The 16,228-nt window shown below is 42.5% G+C and overlaps 1 protein-coding gene across 1 annotated transcript; it reads left to right on the top strand.

The window, feature by feature from the left end:
* The first annotated feature begins 1,790 nt into the window (after positions 1 to 1,790).
* c1qtnf6b (C1q and TNF related 6b) lies at positions 1,791 to 15,654 on the top strand. The gene is made up of 3 exons (XM_041933515.1): positions 1,791 to 1,836; positions 7,613 to 7,805; positions 13,288 to 15,654. Exons 2-3 carry the CDS (start codon positions 7,625 to 7,627, stop codon positions 13,833 to 13,835), a joined length of 729 nt encoding a protein of 242 aa, XP_041789449.1. The 5' UTR covers positions 1,791 to 1,836; positions 7,613 to 7,624; the 3' UTR covers positions 13,836 to 15,654.
* The last annotated feature ends 574 nt before the right edge of the window (positions 15,655 to 16,228 follow it).

Raw genomic sequence — 16,228 nt, 5'->3', positions numbered from 1 at the left:
GCAGTGCGAGTGGGCTTGCCATATAATTAGCTGTTTTTACCATCACAGCCATCCTTCCATATGGGTTTTAACCAATCAGAGAGCTGCTTAGTACAAGTGGGCTCCGGGCCAAGACCACTAAAAAGGAGAGAGCGACTTTGTTGCAGTTTGACTTCACACAAGTCTGCTTATCAAGGGGAATTCCCCCCTCAGTTGATTTACACAACATCCTCAACAGGTATTTTCTGGCTGTTTGGTGGGTTTTTTTGATGAGTCCCTCAGCCTGCCTCCAAAATTCTATTATTGACTGGCTGCATTCCCCAGATTGCCTTTTAACAAACGTCGGAGATTGTCAGAGGAAGCTGCTGCCTTCAACTTTGAGGTTTTTGGTTTAGGCCATGGATATAATAAGCAGGAAACTGCCATGTTTCAAGTTGGCGCCCCATTCATTCCACTGCAAGCTGTTCACTGGGTGCTTAAAGCTGAAAAAAGTTTTTCAGGCTTTATGGGGCCCATAGAGCACAGGAGCCGGACTCTAACTGTGCTGTGTGAGATCAAGTGTGTTAGAGGCTACAACTTCTAGACGAGCCAGCCGACTTCCTGGTTGTCCCACACGCATTAAATAATCTAATGATACAGCTTATTGAGACTGTTCAAATTTTCATTGGTCCCCATGCAGTAAAATCTGATCATATTTGGATTTGATGTAATGTAATGTGTTTGCTGTGATGTAATGTTTGTGTCACGTGGATCTTCCAACACCAAGCGCGACCATAAAGTTGCCTCACAGTCCGGGGCTGTTCGTAGGAGCCTGATTTTGGTTTTCTTCTTCTTTTACCATTAAAAATGCGGAGCGCGCTCTGTGCTGCTGGTTTGATATATAACTATTATCTCTGTGCACAAGCATGTTCCCACTGGCAGACTGGGCCTCTGGGCACCCAGGACACCCAGATGTTAGATCCAGCAGTGACTGCTGGATTCATTAGAACTACATCTGGAAAAGAGCACCACGTCTTTTAGAGTGATTTGTTCCTCGAACTCCCCAGAACCCACAGATGGGATGCTAAGTACAGCGAGCGAAAGAATAACTTTAATTAAGAAAAATAAATTCCTGCGTTAGAGGAACAAAGGCTGATCTCTTTCTGTTTAGCTTCATCTGAGTCACTGTACAAGCACATATTTCCTATGCTTTGTTTCATCCATGGGCTGGGCATTTCCACAGAAAGAGAGGATCAGATGAAACAGCAGCAATATAACAGAGACTTTTACAGCCTGATTTAAGAACCACAGTGCAAGTTTATGAGAGGTGATAGACTGTAGTTATTTTTGGCATGCAGACTATGAAGGTATGGGACACAGTGAGGGAAAAGCAGTGGTTACTGTCCAGAATCTGAGTCATGCACACAGTGAGGCAAAATGCGAAGAGGGAAACGGAGAGCTGACCTGGATTTCTCTTTGGGTGGTGCCAGTTTCTTCATGCTGCATTTAGCTCTCTGTTACAAAACTTCTGGAAAGAGGTACAGCAGTCTCTTAAGTAAGAGTGATGGATGTTGAGTTTAAGGGGGATGGAGGGGGGTGGGGAGAACAGGAGATGATCACAGGAGGGAAAAGCAAGAAGGGGGACATAATGGGGGAGAGAGACTGACTTTTGATGTTCTTTGATGAGGGAATAAAGGTGTGTGTGTGTGTGTGTGTGTGTGTGTGTGTGTGTGTTAGGAGAGAGCGGGAGGGAGAGAGTGTGTATGGGAGAGAGAGAGAGAGAGAGTGAGAGAGGTTTGCTCCTTGGTAGTTCCTCCTCTCAGTCTGACACCAGCAGTCGGTTTTTTCTCCTCCTCCGCTGTGGTGAAACTCCATCAGGTAAGAGACCAGACACTCTGACACGATGTGACAACGACTTTATGACAATCCGTCTCACGGCCGACACGACTCTGCATAATAATCCTCCGGAGCGTTGAGAAATATATATATATATATTATTTAAAAAAAAAAAAAAACAGTAGAAGAAGAAACACCCGGCGGCGCGTTTGCGCGCTTGCAGAGACGTGCAGGATTGAAGAAGTTATTCACAAGTCGCCAACTCAGCAGCAGCTTTTAAAAAAGTTACCCCTAACATCGCCGTGCACGGTTTTCCAGTGCATGGCATGTGTGTGTGTGTGTGAGAGAGAGAGAGAGAGAGTGTGTGTGTGTTCTGCGTTCTGAGCCGTGTGTGTGCGGTTTATCCGGACTGCAGCTGCATGCCAAACTGATGCTCTGGCGTTGTAGACGTGGCTTCTTAGATTGATTCATTATGACTGTTGCATGTGCGGTTTGGGCTCGCGCGTGTTTACTTCATTAGCCGCGTGTTTCATTCATCATGGTGCGAAACCGTGCGCGCGGCTCTGATGTGGTCTTGGCGGTGTTTGGGTGGGAAGGGGGGAGGGCTGATGAGCTAACACGAGGTTATGATATAATAGATTTGACATCAGCTTGGCTCCTAGCACACAGGAGTGCCGTATCAGGAAATGTAAGGTTACCTGAAGGTTACCAAACACTTTATGGAGTCTGTTAAATCTGGTTTCAGGGTAGTGTCTTTTTGAAGGATGGCGAAACTATGTCAGTGTTTGTTAAGTCTAATCCTGAGTCTGGAGTTGGAAACTTCTTTTTCCTCCAACAGTAGTTTGACCCAGATGGAACCATGCGCCTACTTTTGGTCAGTAGACTAAATAGACAGCAGGTATTATTATTATTATTTTGAATGGAAATTTATGGCCTGTGTGGAAAGTAAACAAAGTAACCAGCAGGTAAATGCCTCACAAACTACTCTCAACACATGCAAGATGGCCAGCTTCAAATTACAGCATAAAGTAGGCCTAATTATATCTCAAAGAAATCAGTGCGTGGGATCATTTTACATGATCAGGTAATAAGAAAAAACGTGCAAAATATTCAGCCCTGTCAGCAGAATGTAATGTTGACGTTGTTTGTTTTCTGCAAACCATGAATGTGTTATTTTTTTCCGTTTCATACGTATCACATCAATGTTTCCACAACAGCTATCAAAGTGACGTAGCTCAGATTACCAGGACGTGTAACCGTTAACCGTGGGGATGGTCAGGACAGCTAGGCAATGCGTTTGTTTGAGCCGTGCCTGGGCTACAAAACCGGATATTTTAAATGACATGTCACAGTCTTTTCCAGCCCCATCTGTGGCTACGCAACCTGGTATTTTTAAGAAGGCATCGGGCCACTTTCCAGTCCTGTTTGCCGCGTCAAAAGCGGATATTTTGAATGAGACATTGGGACATTTTCCAGCCCTGTTTGTGGCAGTGAGACTGAGTATTTTTAACAAGAGGTCAGAACATTTTCCAGCCGTGTCTGTGGCAGTGAGACTGGGTATTTTCAGCTAAAACAAAAAGCTAAAGGTCTTTTCCTAACCCTAACCAAGTGGGGAGTTTTTTTTGCCTAAACTTTGCCAGAACTAACTACAGCATTGTCACAACATAAAGTTGAAAATAGAAAGGTAAAGTTTGATTATTAAAAAAAATGAAAAGTTTTAAATTATCTGTGGTTTGCGGAAAATGTGGCACCAACATTTAATCTGGCGACTGGGTTGAAATGATGTGGTGATGTGGTGTTTCATAACAACTTGATCTCATTCCCAGAGCGGCAAATCCCAACGCTTGGTCACATCCTCTAGCGTCTGTATGAGACGCACCAGGCATTCATAAGCAATCAAGACGTTTTATCTCATCTTACTGGATGTCAACGAGATATTCACTGGAAATTTTTGACCTGTTGTTGGCACTAAATGAAAAAAAACAAAGTGATCTGGATCATCCTCTGAAGAACATGAATGCCTGTACAAAGTGTCATGACATCCAAGAGTTGTTAAGGTATTTCAGAATACAGCTTCCTTCATTTGCGAACTTCCTTGCTTTCTGTACTACGTCAGCTGAGAAGGTGAACTTGCTGTGGGAAGTACGTGAAGTAGTTTAACAAAAATATCGCTTAGACTGATGGAGTCTAGGGTGAATTCCATTTTATGAAGTCCATGTCATGGGTGCATTATTTGGACTTGATACTGGACTCCAGGATGCAGCGTATTCAGATTTACAGGCATCTTTTTGACAACAGTGGTTTATGGAAACAGAGGATTTTATTTTGCAGTACCATGGTTGGCCACTGGGACAACATACTGTAGCAGCAAGGCTCACTTGATGGAAGTACATTTATCATGTTTAAATGTATAAAGCATATAATTTCTTCTACATTCACCAGCATTAGTGCTGCTCAGAGACATTAAACTGTAATATGTGAGTCATTGCTCATACATCAGTATTGTAGAAGTAAAGCTGGGTTTCCCTTGAGGCCTGTTGCATTCAAGTGATTCAGGATTTACTGTAAAGATGAACCACCCACCATCCAATGTGAGTACTTCCAAGCTGTTACAACCACCCAGTTCTTATACTTTTTCCTTCATGACTCAAACTAAACGGCAGCTTTTGGACATTTTCTGAAGAAATTGAAGGACGTGAAGCTGCTCTGTTTTTGCAGCCATGTGTGTGTGTGTGTGTTTGTGTGTGTGTGCACGCGCGGGGGATGGGGGTGGGAGGGCATCAAATAATTGAAAATTAAAATGAGCTAACTTTTGAAACATATTGTGTGAGTATAAATGCATCCCTTGAAATCTTACGGGCTGTGATAGCGAAGAAGATTCAGAAAATAACTGTTATAATTATATTTTACTATCAGTAGTCAGATATAAATATTGTGGCAGAGCTCCAGTCACTTCATTTTCTCACGGTCATGCTCCATCCGTCATCTCAAATCCAGTTAACATTCATCCGTCACTGTAAACCCCTGTGGGAATCTCTCTGTTATCGCTCATCTCTCTCTCTCTCTCTCCTGTTAATGTTTTTCTTAGTTTTCTCTCTCATCCGCCTTTTGTTTTTGTTCTCTCCTCTCCATCTTGCCTTTCAGAGGATTTCTGTTACAGAGGCTAAACATTAGGATGGATGGCAGGAGGAAAGAAAAGCGGGAGGACGAGATAGAAAGTGGGAAACTGAGATATGCTGAAGACTGAAAAAGACAAAAGAAGGGCATGATAGCAAAGGATGGAGAACACAGAACAGAAAGACTGCTAGGGTTTATCCTGAGACTGTTTTTTCTCATTGTTTTGGTTGTATTGTCATTCCATTCTCATCAGTTTAGTCTCCCACAGGACCGAGCAGCTGTTTTCAGCACATAAGCACTGGTAGACCCACTGTGTTCTACCTCCCCCAACACCAAACAGCAGACAGACAAGAGACTAGCCAGTGAACATAGTGGAGCATCTAGCATCTGAAAGCACAAACCAAAATCGAGATAAAAGTGAAGTATGTTGGGTTTATGTTTGCCAGGTGACCAGAACTAAGTGTGGAAATAGGTATGCAGTAATAATACAGTAATATGTCACCGTCTTGGAGTTCTTCTGCACCTTTGTGGACAAAAATGAGTCCATGCTACTTTAATTATTTGATGTTGTTGTCTAATGCTCATCTTTGTATCAAAAGACGTCACATAAATTCTGCAGTAACCAATTTTTTGTCCAGTGGAAACAAGCTGTGAACATAACACCGACATCTCCTGACCTGGCTGATGTAGTGAGTGTTAGCATTTAGCAGCTATAGAACAACATTACCATCCATTTGTAGTTATAGCCACCTGGCGAAGGTAAATCCAACATTCAATCTCCTTTTAGCTCAATGTTGGTTTCCTCTAACTCCTGAGGGTGGCTCTTTAAGCTGCAAAATGATCCACTTTGTTCACCAGGTATTTTCCAACTTTGTCGGTCTACTTTTCAAATGACGGCAGGTTGTAAACAGAGGGCCCTTTTACGTTTCAATTACACGTTACCATGTACCCATCTCCGCTACCTTCCCTTTTGTCCTGTGCCCAAGCATGAACGCCACCTGTTGCTGATTGGCTGGAATAGTGTTGTGTGGCTCAGTCTGAACCACCTTGTTTGTTTCTTATTTACAGAGCCAGGGCTGTGTGCAAAAAAACTGCTATTTTTCAGGGCGCACACACAGAACGGACAGCTAGCCGACTGTGAGGAGATATTTGCTGAATTTGCCAAAAAAGCGTACAGGATTAAAATTGCTGACTCCAATTTTAAAGACCAGCTAAAACTTACTTAATACTTTCTGAGCCAGTTGGGTTTCGTGGCACATCATGGTCTTTTGTGAGTCAGCGGTTGGAGACTCCAGCCCCCCTCCAGGACTATCCATCCTAGAAACATATGCACTCAGTTTACCATAAGGAATTCTGGGTAAAATCATCAAACAAGCACCATATGTTTTGTGTTATGTTATTTTACATAGCCACACAGAACTACTAGAAATGCCTTTGCAACCTTCACTCAGAAAAGTCTTGTTCTTGCTAAATACAACTGAAAGCTTCAGGGTAGTGAAATAAGTAAATCTTTTTTTATTGTCTTTTGTCAGATCTCATTATTTTTTCCTTTCTTCTGGTTTGTGGTGTATCTGAATGTGCATAGAGAGAAATGTGTGTGTGGATCTGGATTAAGAGGAGAGGTGTGCCAAGGGTGACGGACTCAGCAGCACATATTGTCCTTGGAAATGTGTGTCGAAGTGTTTCTTCCTCTGAGTTCAGGCAGAGAGAATCAAATGGCGGCTGATGTTTTCACACCCGATGGAGCCCAGGTGTGCATAATGTATGTGTGTACATATGGAAGGTCGCGTAACTCCCTCCTTCTTTTCTTTCAAATCTTCTCAAAGAGCTGGGATTATATTTCTTAATCAAAGACCTCTGGATCCCATATGAGAACTCTAAGGTCACAAAACAATCTGCCGTCTGTAGCTTTGGCCTTCATGCCTCAGTTTTCTTCATGTCCTTGAAAATTAAAGGAAAGTAAAAGGGAAAAAAGCCCCTCAGGTGCTGCACCAATCTCTGTTCAATGTGCGCCGGGAGTCACATAAAGCTGCACGGTGGTCGTTTTATTTTCTGGTGCATCAGCTTTCACTTGCACTGTCACTGTCTAATTAGTGGTTTCATACAGTTTCCAGAAAACTTTTTAAGACAGAGATGAGGTGTGGAGGACTTTTGTTCGTCAAAGATGAAACTGTTGACAGCTAGCTTGCACGGTTGTGAACACTGGGACCCTTTGTTCACACTTCAGTATGTCTTTGCTGCATTGCATTCTGGTCTATTGAGTCAACTGTCACTGCAAAAAAAAAGGCATCGCCACATTTTTAATTTTACAGTGGATTTCTCCTTGTGCGATTATTGTATAAAAGTGGGAAGTCTGAAGAGTTTTGCATGTTGATCCTCTTGACTCTCAGACTCCACTGTTATTGTCAGGAAATATTTTGACACTTGGCCTGTTCTGCACAGGAATGTGAAAAAAACACAGCAACCAAACAACAAAACTGACCCCAAAAATGTTGGGTTTGGGTCAATGGTTAAACAGTCAGTTTAGCTTGTTGGACTTTCTCATGGAGAAGGGAATAGGGTTTTTTGTGACAGGCTTTAGATGTCACATGGATCCATGAGTGTCATTAGTCTTCCTCGTGACTTCACTTAAACAAGCATTAAACTCTGCTGACCTATATCTTCTCCACTCTTCTTCCTCTCTGTTTCATTCCACTCTCAGGTTGTGACAGTCATGTTGGCGGCTTGTGTGAGGCTGCTTTTGCTCCTCCCTCTGGTTTGCTGCGTCCCCTCCCCCTCCAGACCTCCTTCCAGACTCTGCAGGCGGTGCTGCGACCACCCGGAGACGCCAGCAGCTACAGCCCAGTATCAGATGCCTGAGGTCCGCACCGTCATCAACATGACCATCCTCAAAGGTACCAGGCCCTGGATTAGCTTCTGAGTGCTGCTGACTGGAAGTTGGCTGGCACTTCCTGTCTGTTTGGCAGTTGCTCAGTTTTCCGTTTCCCGTTTGTCTTTCAGGATGTAACATGAGAAGTCAGCCTTTGTCATTTGTGTCTTTTAGCACAGTGCTGTTAGTGGAAAAAAAAGTGTTTGCGATTACATGTTCTTTCACAGAAAACCATCCATCCTTGAATATCTGTGTTACTGTCTCCCGCTTCAAGCTACACTTCCTTAATCAGCTCACAGCTTCTGCTTTCCCAGATGGCTCTGTGTCTGTCAAGACGAGTGTTTAATCAGAAGATTAATCATGTATATTGTAATGGAACAGTAAGTGTAATCATGCATTGATGGATAAGTAGAATTGAGACAAAAATGAGACTGTCTTTGAAAATGCAATTAGATGCTCCACTGACAGAAACAACCTGGAACCACTTAAAGAAATCCAACTTGCTTCAGCATTTTTTGAAAGAAACCGACTGCCAAGTAACAGCGACTTTAATAGCTTTGACGGTCTCTGTCATAGAAAATGCATATCAACATGTGAATTTATGTAAGCCATGAAGTTTAAGTAGATCCCAAAACGTTTACTGGACTGAAAAAGGAAACGTTTCACCGGAAGACAAAAACACATCATTGTGTCTGTTTGTCGTCTGTCATAGAAGGGCATCACCATGTCAGTTCACTGCACTACAGGCTTATCTCCTCACTTCATGTGACTGTCTGACTGTGATGTCTTTATGAGTCCAAAATTTTGGACTCGATCTGGAACGGACCTATGGAAAACATTAATTTTTAAAATAATTAAAGAGAATTAGACCTGATTCAAACTGCGTTGGACTCAAACTAACCCACTGACCACCAATACCGGCAGCAGCATGATGATCTCACTGGATTGGCAAGCAGGCAACTGGCCCCAGACCATCAGGGTGCCCTGAGGGCCCCAGGCCGCGTGTGTGTACTATTAACATTATAATCCAATTGCTCTGTGGAGGATGCTAAAGTAAACCCTACCTAATCTATGGTCAGAATCTAGTTTTTGGGGCTATGAGGGGCCTCGATAGATCTAATTGTGAGTTAATCTGGCCCTGACCAGGACCAGAAGCTAGTCTCAAGCAGAGCAGCGATTTCCACTTTCTGTTTTGCCTCAAAAGACAAACTGACACACACAAAAAAGCAAAAGCTGCTTCAGTAGAAGGAGACCCAACAAGGTTAAACTGAATATAATTTTTACCCAGCCTGACTCGAGTCCTTGGGGCAGGTCTTAAGACACTAGGTGGACCCATGAAGACCGCTACATGTCACACAAGCTTTACTCACAGCGAGTCCTGTCACAGTCGAGTCTGTGACAGCTTGTATGAGAAGATAATTGAGTGTTTGTGCTTTTGTGTGGCCTTACTTGTACGCGTTTTTATGCACAAGTGTATGTTCACAGCTGAGTGAAACAGAAAGAGACAGAAAAATGTGACGAGAGAAAAGGCTGTAAAAATACAAGGATTTTCTAATATCCATGAACCACACAATTACAGCTGGAGAGGGATTTCCGAGAACATGTGTGTCTAATATTACAGACTTAGCGGCCAACTGAACCAGAGCAGTCCAAGGGATGTGTCATCACTCTGCTGTTTTATCTGCTGGTCCTTTGATAACTGGACATGCCAAGTCTGTTCTGACTTGCGATTAACCCTGAACCAGTCCAACTACTGAACCACGAACAGAAAAATCCTCCTTTATCCCTCTTTGTCTCTCACACCCACAAACATGCAGAAACAATGCACGGACATGCGCTCTGTAGGTTCAGGCAATTAAGGCTCTTTTCTTTTCCAGTGAAGAAATCTAAGCTCTGACGTCTCGGCCACAGTTCACATCATATAATCAAATCAATACTTTCCACTGGGCCACATACTTTATTAACTGAACCGTATTAAAAATGACTGACTGACACCATGTAGACATGTGCAGGGTGCAGCTACAATAAGTTGTTTTCAAGGTTGGATAACTTGAATGAACAAAATAAGAGCTTCTAATGTGAAAAAAAAAAAAGATGATATAACAGATTTTGAGAGCTGTCAACCCCAGAGCTCAAATTGATGCTCTACTGTACAAACAAGGCAGTGAAACAGTATACAGTGTGACTGAGTTGCAGCTGTGCGGTGAGGGAGGTCTGGTCAGGCTCTTTCACCTGGCACCGAACCTGCTTATGTGGCAGGAAACATGCATGCATACGCAGGAACATATGCGTAGTCACGCACTCATGTGCAAAAGCACAGGCTAGGCTTTGGCTGAATCTAGTTTTCAGCGATTCTTGCGATACGCACAAATAATACACACAAACAAGCACTCCTCTTCCTCCTCCGGTTCACTGACTGCTTTGTGTGTATGTGTGTGCTTTGTATGATTGCATGCTGTGTATGTGTGTGCGGTTGGGATTGCTCCCACAAAGCTGCTGTGATTGGATTTAAACAGCGTGACCCACAACCAGTTAGTCAGCCAATCTCAAATTTAGAGAGCAGTCAGCCAAATTCCTCAGTCATGGACAAAGGCGATTCTTCACCCACATATCTTTAACATCACATCTACAGCTACGGGATTAAATCAAATTTTCGCAACCTTAAAATGTTCAGGAGTTTCCACTTGGCTTAAGTTTAGTTCAAATACGAAATGCTTTTACCTTTGTGGTTTGTAAGCCTAAAATTACAACATATTTTAATCAGCAGGGGCCTCCGGCTCTCATCTTATATGGATTCTTCAGATCTTGGTTCATGTCTTCCCTTATTATCCCTTTAGGTTCTGAAATACTGTGATTTGCTTTAATGCTTTTTTGTGATTTCCTGTCAGTTTTTATTACTGGATTACTTCAATGATGTTACGAGACCAAAGTAAGATGTTAGGTTACCTTCTAATTCATGGTTTCAAAATGATGGACGGAGGTCCACTTTAGGACTGCACATACGCATGTGGGTCAAACTCTTACTTTGAAAAGTAGGGAATTTTCACTGTGATTTTTATTTTGAAGCAACATTGCACCATGCTAAAACACGCAGCCATTACAACCAGCCTGTGACTGTATGACCAGCTCTGTTGGTCATGTCACCCTTACCGTTCCACAGTCTTTGTTATGTTCACACCGTGTCACGTGGCCATGAGGTTGTTATTTGATTTCAGGAGGCAGGCTCAGTCCCTTATATGGCCGTCCAGTGTAGAGGTGCTGCTAAGCTGCTGTTTGTGGAAACTGCTGTAACCCTGTTCAGGGCCCTTTGTGTGGACACTTGTCACAGCTGTACTGATCATTGAGCATCTGTCCAGAGGATCACTGGGATTTATCTCAGGTCTCCAGGAAATGTTGGTCAGGGTGAGTGAGGGCAGCGCTGTGGCTTCTTCCTCTGGGGTTTACCCAACCCAGAGGTGTTTAACTCATGACCTCATCTGAACCTGCAAAAAGAAATCTAGAAGACAAGCAGCCAAAACAGCATGGCAGGATTTCTTTAGATCCTCATAGACCTATTATATTCATATTTCTATATATTTTGAATATTAACAGCCTTGATGTGTTGAATTTTGTCCAGATTTTTTTTTTTTTTTTTAAAGGCTCTTTAGCATCCAGTAGAGGAACATGTGACCTCTTAGCTGAATGTTAAAATCACTAAAACTTTCAAAAAACGTTTCCCCCAACTATTAATGGATGTTTTGTTTCTCAGTTTATTGGCTTCTGTTTGTCATCCAGCGAGTGTTTGCTTAGCTCACAGGCCTTCCTTGTTACAGCTGCTTCAGAGCGATATGGTGATGAAGTCCTACAAGCAGTGTCACTTGATTTCATAGCAAAGAGGTTTTTGTGCACTTGGAACAAAAGCAGGACTCAAAATGTTCACTTAACCAGTGACATCCCAGTCAGTAGTGGTGACGGAAGGTACAGAAACTCATTAATCATTTTCAGAGCTTGGCGTCAAGTGGAGTGTAATTTCAAAATCCAGACAAACAGTGTTGTGTTGTAGTGGCAGCGAGAAGGGATGCAACAAGAAAGCAGGATATAAACACATGAGTTTTAATGCATCCAACCACAATTTTAACATGGTTAACAGCACAGAAACAGAGGATTTGAATGAAATGGTTTTGGGGGTTTGTATGTAGCAAATTAAAGTAAATCCTTGAATAAACAAGTGGAGAAACGTAGCAAATTCAGATGGTTGATGGTGGTTTGAATGATGTGACTCATATGCTGTGACCCTTCACAGTCTCCAGATCTCAAACCAGTTGGACACATACAGTGTGGGAGATTTTGGATGCTTGCATGTTAGACTGAACTTCTCATCACCACCATCAAAATAGCATTCTTCCAGTTCAGTTTTGGAAACTTGAAGTATCTGCCAAGGAGCACTGAGGCTGCTTTGGCGGGTCTTGGTGGCTCAGTGACTTACTAAGACACTTTATTCCTTTAATTTGTCCCCTGACTGTATATATATATATTTGTATATATGTAAATGTGAATGCCATGTGATCACTCAGTCCCTGAACACCAACATCTCTTGTACGAGCCTGCTTTCATTCCCAGAGCATTAGATGTCAATGCTTTATCATGCTGGGTTTTCTCCAGTCCACCATAAACCCATCTGTATTAGATGCCCAGAGCAAGAATGTCTGGCAGCAGAGGAAGGTGGGTGGATGGATTGGTCAAACAAACACAGTTTTGACCTAGGAGAGCGGGGTTCACACTATGTGAAACAAACCTTAGTTAGGGTGAGGGTCATATGAGGAGAAAGTATTTGTTGAGGGAAAGCATTTAAACTAACATGGTATTTTCTTTTCCCAGCCTGGTGCTCTTTTTTGATGCCCTTTGGCATTACAAGCTCTTTCCGAGCAAATTCTATTATTGCAGTTCCTACTGGTCTTCAGTAGAGGTCAATAAAGATCATAGATTACATAAAAACTCTGCATTGACTCAGCATTTAATACTCCTGGCACCTGAACATTCAGACAGACCCTCAGTGCATGCATCTGTTGGAACAGTTTGTCTCACAGTCCAGGAGGAGCACAAAATAAAGATAAGCACTGGTTTAACAAAATTGCTTCAGATTTATAAGTAGGATTGAGAATGTCAGATGTGAAAGCCTTGCTGCAATTTGTTTCCATTTCTGGATTTGTAACCACTGTGAACAACAGAAAAAGCTTAATGGCATTGTGTGAATGTCACAATGAAGCCGGAGCTTTGATCAAGTCTTGGACCTGTTTTTTACTCAGAGCTGCACTTTCGTAAATGGCGAGTTCACATCTATAAATCAGGAATTCTTCTTGAAAACCTGTGTGGTACAGCCAGTTGGGGATAAAACCATGTAATTTGGATCAGATTTGACTGTTAGTGGGTACAATGAGGACTCATTTTCATCTCAACTGACAAAAAGCAGATAGTTATCTCAATGAGCAACATCATACATCATTTTGTGTTTCCTCTTGTCCACCCAGGCGATAAAGGAGACAAAGGCGACAAGGGTACACCTGGCAAACCTGGTTTAGAGGGACCTCCTGGCTTCCGAGGACCCATAGGCCCTAAAGGCAGCAAAGGCCAAGCGGGTGCCCCTGGCGACGCCTGCAAGATCCCTCACTCTTCCTTCTCAGTGGGCCGTCGCAAGTCCCTGCACAGCGTGGACTACTACCAGGCGCTGGTGTTTGACACGGTGTTCGTCAACATCCACGAGCACTTCAACATGTTCAAGGGCAAGTTCTACTGCTACGTGCCGGGGATCTACTTCTTCAACATTAACATCCACACCTGGAACTTTAAGGAGACCTACCTCCACCTGATGCACAACGACAAAGAGCAGGTGATTCTGTACGCTCAGCCCAGTGAGAGGTCCATCATGCAGAGCCAGAGTGTCATGCTGGATCTGGCGCTGAATGACGAGGTCTGGGTTCGACTCTACAAGAGGGAGCGGGAGAACGCGGTTTACAGTGACGACGTGGATGTTTACATCACCTTCAATGGATATCTGGTGGCACCCAGCATCCAATGAAAATGGAACAGAAGGAATAAGGAGTGGCAGAATCTCTGGGATTATTGGGTGTTTTTGCCATGGATACTGCTTTATGCCAAGAACTAAACAGAGAACATTCCAGGTTTGGTGCTTATTAAGGATTCCTTTCAGCCTGAAGAGGAACGTGCTGCGCTTTCATATATGAGGACTGCCCAAAAAGTATTAGAATCAAAAGGAACAATAAAAAAAGAGAAAGGTAGCAGAACACACAATTAGGAAGGAATGCTGAATTACTTCCTTTCAACTAGAAATCCACTTTTGTACAAAGCAAATCATTTTTTCCTACTTCTGTGCTGTGCTAGTTTACCTCTTTGGTCACTATTTTCAGGGACTTTGTGCAGAAACACAAGTTGTCATAAATCTGTGCAATCAAGTATGTATTTGTTCTATGGTGCTCCTTAACAGGAATAGATATCTTCAAAAAAAAGTTCATTTGTGCCTTGTAGAAGAACACTTCACTTTAAAGGGTTAGTTCACCAAAAATCCACAAACACACTTACCTCTGATGGTGTCTAGCCATGCAAATAGCCATTTAGCTTCACCAACATATCTTTAATATGTATTTCTGTAAACCTGTTCTGATACAATAATGTTACACAGTGATACATTCAGGTACGTCAAGAAATTTTTCCACCTGATGTGCCCCCACTGTAGAGCTTAGTAGAGGTTTTCACAGGTCTACTAGTTCTGACGGGCTGGGTTGAAACCAGGTCTAAATTATATTTAGATTGGTGGGTTAGGGTCTCTTTTTACTGCTATGGGTATCTGGTCAGAGTAATTCAGTACCAACAGTTTTATGCAGTACGTCATAATCGCAGTGGATGAAAATATGTTTGGAAATTGGTATCCTATGTTAACTAAAGCTAATAAGTTAGTTATTTTTTTGGATTTGATTCTGTTAAGACTGAGTAAATAACTGGACTCAAAATGCAGGACACAGATTCAGATGGTTTGAATTAAGAAAGGGATTTATTGTCACAAAAAGGGCTAGATCGATCACTGGGAGACAATCCGTGCAGATCCAGGAGGGAGCAGGCAGGTGAGGTTAGGCAGCAGGATTTTAGGTGGAGGACTGGAGCTGGGCACAGTGGACAGATACATGAGACCGATCACCCCGAGACACAGCTGAGGTATTCAGAAAAAGGCAAGGCAAAAAAGTAGAGCAAAGAACATGCCACAAGGAGAGCAGCTAAGATGTGTTACCAGGCTAGAGAGCACAACAATCTGGCAAAGCCTGGTGAGGAGAAACAGGTTTTTATCCTGCGGCTGGTGATTCATGGATCGCCTGTAGCTGTGGTGGCTGATTGGCATGAGGATCAGGTGTAGATGAGCCTTGATTGAGGAGGAAGACTAAAACTTTTAAATTGATTGTCTTTGGAAATTTATAATTAGTGTTTATGACTTTGCATGTGTTCTTATAAAAGTACTGTAGCTGCTCTTTTCAACCAAGATTGCTTGTTAATTGATAGCACATCATTGTCTTTTTTGCATTTTTGGTGAACTGACCCTTTAAACAAAAGTATGTCCCAACATATCAAAAAAAAAAAACATAATGGTGCTTCATTACTAAATTTAATGATTAAATATCATGTATTTTCACAGAGACTTCAAACTGCAGAGCAGTTCATGTAAATAGCTGTATTATAGCTGTCTTTATAGCCTAAAGCTGCGCTACCATTCCTGCTGTTGGGGCTGGACTGTGTATGTGTGTGTTTTCATTTGTAAACAGTATTTCTTCCTTTACTAACCAAGTCTCTCTTTGTTCAGTATCACTGATCACCAGAAAGCTTGATTATGAAAAATTAAACATTTTCAAAAGTTCATATTGAATCTTGAGCCTGTTTATTCAATTAAGATATGAAATGTCACTTTTTTTGCACCACAATGCACATCATCATATGTCACCTTTGTAACTCCTTACCAATGACGCCATCCAGCTCAGGGTTTGGCTCTGAATTAAGCCACTCAATCCGATGAGGGAAATTGTATTTGAGATATAACCCCCCAAAATTGGCCAACTGTCTAAAATAAACAAACAAACTAGCAAACAAAAACCCATCTCAAACTCTCAGAGACAGCGGATGGCTCTGCAGCATGCCAGCTCCATCTGTTTGGCCATATCTCTCCCATTAGCTGTAATGCTGTCCTCAGGGAGGCTTTGCTAGAGGAAAAGCAGACTGCAGCGTTGTAAATACTTTAAGCCTTGAGTGGAGATCTGAAAAGCTCTACTGGGAAACAAAGCAGGACATCTGAACAGTTTCCTGTACCATCAGCCCAGACTAGTGTTGGCTGTTCCAACATGCACAGTAGACAAACTGTTGGTTTCGCTCATTTTAGGTGTGCGATTTGGCCTCGTTTAGCATCGTCTAACT

The sequence above is a fragment of the Chelmon rostratus genome, chromosome 3, assembly GCF_017976325.1.
Source record: "Chelmon rostratus isolate fCheRos1 chromosome 3, fCheRos1.pri, whole genome shotgun sequence".
NCBI lineage: Eukaryota > Metazoa > Chordata > Actinopteri > Chaetodontiformes > Chaetodontidae > Chelmon > Chelmon rostratus.
Note: the sequence above shows the minus strand (reverse complement) of the source record. Positions and strands in the feature narration are given on the sequence as shown.

What these genes read in the sequence shown, in the direction of transcription:
- c1qtnf6b (XM_041933515.1), top strand. Translation starts at nt 7,625, where the DNA reads ATGTTGGCGGCTTGTGTGAGGCTGCTTTTGCTCCTCCCTCTGGTTTGC. An exon ending in CAACATGACCATCCTCAAAG is followed by an intron (nt 7,806 to 13,287) that starts GTACCAGGCCCT and finishes TTGTCCACCCAG; the next exon opens with GCGATAAAGGAGACAAAGGC.